At 39.3% G+C, this 7,500-nt stretch overlaps 1 protein-coding gene across 1 annotated transcript in view; it reads left to right on the forward strand.

The window, feature by feature from the left end:
• The window catches only part of LOC137976157 (tetratricopeptide repeat protein 28-like), a 17,861-nt gene that overhangs the window by 9,577 nt on the left and 784 nt on the right, over nt 1-7,500 (forward strand). The window contains exons 3-4 of the mRNA XM_068823449.1: nt 1,679-5,673; nt 6,140-7,500. The exon at nt 6,140-7,500 is cut by the window's right edge and continues 784 nt beyond it. Coding sequence (XP_068679550.1) covers nt 1,747-5,673; nt 6,140-6,160 — 3,948 coding nt within the window. The 5' untranslated portion in view covers nt 1,679-1,746 and the 3' untranslated portion in view covers nt 6,161-7,500. The remainder of the gene's footprint in view (nt 1-1,678; nt 5,674-6,139) is intronic.

Raw genomic sequence — 7,500 nt, forward strand, 5'->3', positions numbered from 1 at the left:
AAATCGAATTGTTATTGTCAATTGGAATTAAATAACACTTATCTGGACTCTTTTGGACAAAAAGAAAAAGTTGATTTGTTTGTTTGTTTTGGGCTAAAATGCGATCGAACAAGTGCTTTTTAATCCGTTTGCCTAACTGGTTTTATATGTGCGTCGACAGTGACAGGAAAATTTTGCCCTTATGTTATAAACACGTACTCGCAATGTGTTCTCGTAAAATTAGTGGGAACTTTCACTAGCTTATGTTTTCAGAAGTTTGTTTAAAGCACCTAAACATTATTTAAGTGTTGGAGCGGATCTTGTTTGAAGTTTGTTCTTTCTTGGTTGCATTGCCGTATTTTGCCGATTCTTGTTCCAAGCCAACCTGGCGTGTTTCAATGAAATACATCAAAATGTGAATGATCTCGTTTCTAGAGACAAAGTGGAATAAAGTACATCAGTAAAACTCTTTTTTGACCTTGAACTGACAAAGTTTTTTTTTTATGGCTTCTAATTTTAGCGTGATTCCCATTCGCTGGTTATTGACAGTTGAATCTGAAATGGCATTTTTCCTTTTCCATTCGCTCGCTGAGGGTGCGCTTCTTTTCTTTTGAAACTCATGCAGTTCAAGAAAAATTCATTGCCAAACTGGTGAATTCCAAATTAAATTTCACTCGAAAAATCGATATCGTACTCATGGCTTCGTGATTCATGCGATATCGGTTTTTAGCGTAAAATGAACCTTGGAATTCACTAGTTAAGCAATAAATTTTTCTATCGAAGAAAAGAAAGAAAATGATTTAATTATTAAACCAGCAACCCGAAACATCAAAATGCAGACTATTCGAAACCTTTTATTTTCACTAACCCAACAGGCATTAAGAATAAATAACCAGGGAGCCCCGCTCTTAGGCTTGGCTAAATCTATATATTAAGTATGTACTGATGTATAAAGTGTGAGACCCTGATGCCATCTCTTGGGGGATCACCACTTTGGGTCGCCGGGCTTTTGGAAATCGACATACAAAAGTAAAAAAATTATGTAAAATAATAAGAGATTTTATGACCATTCGAAAACTCGATAATAGAATTTTGTTTACAGTTATGTGCTTAGTTACCTGGCCTTTAAATGAAAGTGAGGTTGGAGTTGACCTTGTCATGATACAGACCTCCATGCTTTTCTTATGTTAATGATCTTCTCTTACTAACAGTTTGGAATTTACATAAGAAAAGCAGTGAGGTTTCTATCAAAACAAGGTCAACTTTAGCCTCACTTTCATTGATAGGCCTGGTAACTATACTAAGCACACACTTGTAAAATGGTCTATTCCGCCACTTATAATTTTGAAACAAACAGCTTTTGCTCCCCACTGAAAATTTGCATGGCTAAGGGCCAAAAGAAGTTTTCAGATTCGGCTTAAAACTTTTATGAGGAGAATAAGCGAGGATGCATTGGCAAGAATGAAAATTACAAAATTAAAAATCCTCACGGAAAGATTCTACAGTGGTTTGAAAACTTAAAAAACTAGGACTGAGTGGTAAAATACGTAATGAACAGCAATGGGCAATTTTCAGTACCATCGATCTCACCGTTACGAGAGAATGACTTGGTAACACAGAATACCTGATATTCCCTTACCTTTTATTACTTTAAAAAGCAGATTAAACATCAAGTATCTTTACTTTTCTTTCCTTCCAGCTTCATCCTTGATTTGACATTGGATCATCTCATCGAAAAAGGTTTAATTGTCATTAAGTTATTGAAGAATGGTAGATGGGAAGTTAGAGGCTGTAGAGCAGCGAATGCTAGAGCTTGCCATTGCGATAAGTACAGAAGACAGGCATCTTGAAGGAAGGGCTCATTTTCATCTCGGCGTTGCTTACCTCAACCTACCTGATTATCAACAGGCCATAAAAAAATATGCACAAGCATTACATATTTTCATAGAAATAGGCTGCAGGGCTGAGGAGGGAGCAGTCTATGACAACCTGGGCTATGTCTATTTTAGTCTGGGTAATTTTAGACAAGCCATTCGGTACTACGAAAAATATCTAAATATTGCTGAACAAGTAGGGAATAGGGCTGGGGAGGGAACAACCTATGGAAATCTGGGAAGTGCCTATCTTAGTCTAGGTAATTTTAAACCAGCCATTGAGTACTATAAAAAACATCTTAGAATTGCTAAAGAAGTAGGGGATAGGACTGGGGAGGGATCATCCTATGGAAATCTGGGGAATGCCTACTGCAATCTTGGTAATTTGAAACAAGGCATTGAGTACTACGAAAAAGATCTTAGTATTGCAAAAGAAGTAGGTAATAGGGCTGGGGAGGGATCAGCCTATGGAAATTTGGGAAAAGCCTATTTTAGTCTAGGTGATTTTAAACAAGCCATTAAGTACTACGAAAAACATCTTAATATTGCTAAAGAAGTAGGGGATAAAGCTGGGGAGGGATCAACCTATAGAAATCTGGGAAATGCCTATCACAATCTAGATAATTTTAAACAAGCCGTTGAGTACTACAAAAAACATCTTAGTATTGCAAAAGAAGTAGGGGATAGGACTGGGGAAGGATCAGCCTATGGAAATCTGGGAAGTGCCTATCGTAGTCTAGGTAATTTTAAACAAGCCATTGAGTACTACGAAAAACATCTTAGTATTGCAAAAGAAGTAAGGGATAGGACTGGGGAGGGATCAGCCTATGGAAATCTGGGGAATGCCTACTGCAAGCTTGGTAATTTTAAACAAGCCGTTGAGTACTACAAAAAACATCTTAGTATTGCAAAAGAAGTAGGGGATAGGACTGGGGAGGGATCAGCCTATGGAAATCTGGGAAGTGCCTATTGTAGTCTAGGTAATTTTAAACAAGCCATTGAGTACTACGAAAAACATCTTAGTATTGCTAAAGAAGTAGGGGATAGGACTGTGGAGGGATCAGCCTATGGAAATCTGGGGAATGCCTACTGCAATCTTGGTAATTTTAAACAAGCCATTGAGTACCACGAAAAACAGCTTAGTATTTCTAAAGAAGTAGGGGATAGGGTTGGAGAGGGATCAACCTATGGAAATCTGGGAAATACCTATCATAGACTAGGTAATTTTAAAGAAGCCATTGAGTACTACAAAAAACATCTTAGTATTGCAAAAGAAGTGGGTAATATGGCCGGAGACGGATCAACCTATGGAAATCTGGGAAATGCCCATTTTAGTCTAGGTAATTTTAAACAAGCCATTGAGTACTACGAAAAAGATCTTAGTATTGCAAAAGAAGTAGGTAATAGGGCTAGGGAGGGGTCAGCCTATGGAAACCTGGGAAATGCCTATGACAATCTAGGTAATTTTAAAGAAGCCATGGAGTACCGCAAAAAACATCTTAGTATTGCAAAAGAAGTAGGTGATAGGGCTGGGGAGGGATTAGCCTATGGAAATCTGGGAAATACCTATTGCGATCTTGGTAATCTTAAGCAAGCCATTGAGTACCACGAAAAATGTCTTTGTATTGCAAAAGAAGTAGGGGATAGGGCTGGGGAGGGATCAGCCTATGGAAGTTTGGGAAATGCCTATTTTAGTCTAGGTGATTTTAAACAAGCCATTGAGGACCACGAAAAACATCTTAGTATTGCAAAAGAAGTAGGTGATAGGTCTGGGGAGGGATCAGCCCACGGAAATCTGGGAAATGCGTATCTTAGTCTAGGTAATTTTAAACAAGCCATTAAGTACCACGAAAAACATCTTAGTATTGCAAAAGAAGTAGGTGATAGGTCTGGGGAGGGATCAGCCCATGGAAATCTGGGAAATGCATATCTTAGTCTAGGTAATTTTAAACAAGCCATTGAGTACTACGAAAAAGATCTTAATATTTTTAAAGAAGTAGGGAATAAAGCTGGGAAGGGATCAACGTATGGAAATCTGGGAAATGCCTATCTTAGTCTAGGTAATTTTAAAAAAGCCATAGAGTACTACGAAAAACATCTCAGTATTGCAAAAGAAGTAGGTAAGAGGGTTGAGGAGGGATCAACCTATGGAAATCTGGGAAATGTCTATCGTAATCTAGGTAACTTTAAACAAGCCATTGAGTACTACGAAAAACATCTTAGTATTGCTAAAGAAGCAGGGAATAGAACTGGCGAGGGATCAGCCTATGCCAATCTGGGAAATGCCTATTCAAATCTAGGTAATTTTAAACAAGCCATTGAGTACCATGAACACAGTCTTAGTATTTTCAAGGAAATTGGAGACTGTCTACAAGAGGGAATTGTGTGGTATTCCCAAGGTCGTGATCTTCAATTGTTGGGTTCCTTGAGTAAGTCACTCAATTGTTATCGTTTGAGTATAAAACATTTTGATGAAACAAGGCGTAGTCTGAAGTCAGAAGATGACTGGAAAATAAGTTTTCGTGATTGTTATCACATGTCATACACTGCTCTCTGGAGGACACTTTTGAAGAAAGGAGAGATTGAAGAAGCTTTGTATGCTGCTGAGAACGGTCGAGCACAGGCTTTGATTGATATTTTGAAAGATCAATACGGCATTGACTCTCGGTCATTTTCTGCAATTGCTCCAAATCAAACTCTTGCAGCCTCATTACCTTCACAAGCCGTTTTTGTGGCACTTGACAAGAACAAGATCTCGTTTTGGGTGCTAAGAAAAGACAGCAAGATCACCTTTCGGCAAAACGAAATCGCGAATGGAAGTGCTGATTTGTTGATGGAAACTATTTTGAAAGGGATCGGCGTAAGGGATGGTGTCAGATGCGAGAATCGTTCTTTGGATCCACTGCGCAGTGACCTGTCTTGCAGCAAAAAACCTATCAGTGCGAAAACAGTTCTACCATCTTCATCCTCTATTAACTCTTTACAACCGTTGTATGATGTCTTGCTCGAGCCAGTTGCAGACTTGCTCCAAGGAAATGAGTTAATCGTTGTTCCCGATGGACCATTTTGCTTGGCTCCATATTCTGCATTGAGTGAATCTATCAGGATCCGCACTGTTCCCTCGTTGACCGCTTTTAATGTGATCGTTGGTGCACCTGAAGACTTCCACAGTAAGACTGGAGCACTACTTGTAGGTGATCCGTGGTTGAAGGAAGTTACTAACGAGAAAGGGGAGCCCATTTTGGAACAGCTTCCGTGCGCAAAACAAGAGGTAGAGGTGATTGGACAACTTCTTCAGACAACACCGCTGACTGGAAAAAGTGCCACGAAAGCTGAAGTGCTGAAAAGTATGAAATCAGTTGCTTTAGTTCACATTGCAGCACATGGATGCCAAGAAACGGGAGAAATTGCTTTAGCCCCAAATACCGAACGGAAATCGCCAATCCCCAAAGAGGAAGACTTCATTTTGAAAATGTCGGATGTTCAGAGAATTTCTCTTCGAGCAAGACTAGTTGTGCTGAGCTGTTGTCACAGTGGCCGGGGAGAAGTGAAGTCTGAGGGAGTGGTGGGAATGGCAAGGGCTTTCCTGTGTGCTGGAGCTCGGTCTGTTTTGGTGTCACTCTGGGCAATTGATGACGAGGTAACGTTGCTGTTCATGAGGAGCTTCTACCAGCACCTGGTAGATGGAAAACGCGCAAGTGCAGCTCTTCAACAAACAATGAAATCTTTCCGAGAGTCAAAGAAGTACTGCGCTATAAAGCACTGGGCGCCATTTGTGCTGGTTGGTGATGATGTCACGCTGGAATTTCCAAAAAAAATGGTAAGTGAAGTTCGAGTTTAACTCAGAAAACAAGAATACTTTCAAATTGGAAAACTGACGATAGGAATCACACTGCAAATAGGGCTAAGATGGCATGATAACGAGATGCTAGCTTCGTAGTGCAAACAATTCAAAGTTTCCCCTAACACGCTTTCGTCAAAAATGTAATTCCCACATGCCTATCACGCATGCACAGAAGAATAAACGATACACTTTGCATTGGTGGACAAACTGTTTTCGTTCAGCCTTTTCTTGCTTTTTGTTAACTGGTGAAAATGGCTCATTTAATCACCTTGTGATGTCTCTTTTGGTGTTTCTGTTCTCCCATAGATCTCTGAACGTCTTCTTTTGTAGGGAATCCGAAGACAGCATCATCCTGCACGTAGCCATTCGCATAAGCGCATTGTGTATGCTCGAAAGTACCAGCTATATTTAGAGCTGTTTTTACTTTTTTTCAATTTTCAAGAAGCGATGTCGAAGATGCTAGAAGACTACCTGGCAGAGCCTGACGCGTCAGTGATTGCCGAACTTGTAAAAGAAAGTACAGCGGGTTAAAAGTCATGGTTATGCCAGTAGAACAAGCTCCAAAGGTTTAGTAGAGGTTTACTGCGTTAACTAAACCAAAAGACTGAGATTATTGTAAGTGAAATTATGAGAGAGAGATTTATAGTAAAATGCTAGTTTCACCCGTTATTTTGATACTTCGTTTCTCATATAACTTTAAAAGTCATTGTTGCTCCAATGGCGATCAAAATCATAGTGCTATAGTTGAGTTGCTAAAAATCATGTTTTAGTGGTTTGAAAGTGTTTTTGTTGTCACTTTCGGTGATGACCCTTAACATGGCGCTTTTTCCGTGATAAGGAAAGGAGACACGTTTGCAACATTCAAAGATCACAAAGAAGGGAAACGACGGGTGAGATTTTTGTCCTATTCTTCTGCGTAACAAATGAGAGAAATCATTAGCAATAAAGAAGACGTTTTTCTTTTTTAAATAAATTTCCAAGTTCTTTATAGGGTTTACCCCCCTCGAGTTATCGGTGATGTTTTTAAGCAAAATGAAAGAATGTGTTTGCATTCGAAAGTAGTTTAATTTCTGGAATAATAGTTGGGGAACTAACAAATCCGCTGCAAAGTTAGAAAACATTCTCTGGAGTAGATTCATAGCCACCTTCACAACTGGAAGGTGGCTCTGAATCCGCTCCTGAGAATTTTTTATACCTCTGCAGAGTTTTATATTAGCCAGCTAACCACACAAAAAATGGAGGTCACCAAGTTCGTTTTTGAGCTTTTGAAGACAAAATATAGGGCATTTTTTTAAAGGCTTTTTCGTTGCCATGGTAATCTTTTACGTCACATTAATGAGTGCAACTTGTTAAGAAATGATTGGTGTTTCATTGGTACCATAACATTTGATGTTATGAGAAACAGTTGGTGTAGATTCAATCCTTCAAAATAGTACAGTTGGTTGAAAGTGTTGGTTTGAGCCTCAAGGAAACGAAAGGCTACAGGCAGCCTATACTATGGCCTTTAATTTAGACCATTTCCGTCGCAAGGGTCAAACTGATGGTATTTGGATATATGGGTCATGTAACGCAACCGAATGCTTAATTACGTTTAAAACTGAAACTCTTATTTAATATAAGGCTCTCTTGCATTTTGCGATTTTTCATGCAACTGCTCTCGAAACGCCATAGCGAGACACGTTGCAAGTTGCACACTTTACAACTGCCAAAAACAAGGTGAGACAAATTGCAGAACCCTTCGGAGAAAGAAGAATCCATTGCTACTTTGCGCTTTGGTTTACCGAATTAGCAACGAAGTTTTCA

This window comes from Montipora foliosa, chromosome 11, assembly GCF_036669935.1.
Source record: "Montipora foliosa isolate CH-2021 chromosome 11, ASM3666993v2, whole genome shotgun sequence".
NCBI lineage: Eukaryota > Metazoa > Cnidaria > Anthozoa > Scleractinia > Acroporidae > Montipora > Montipora foliosa.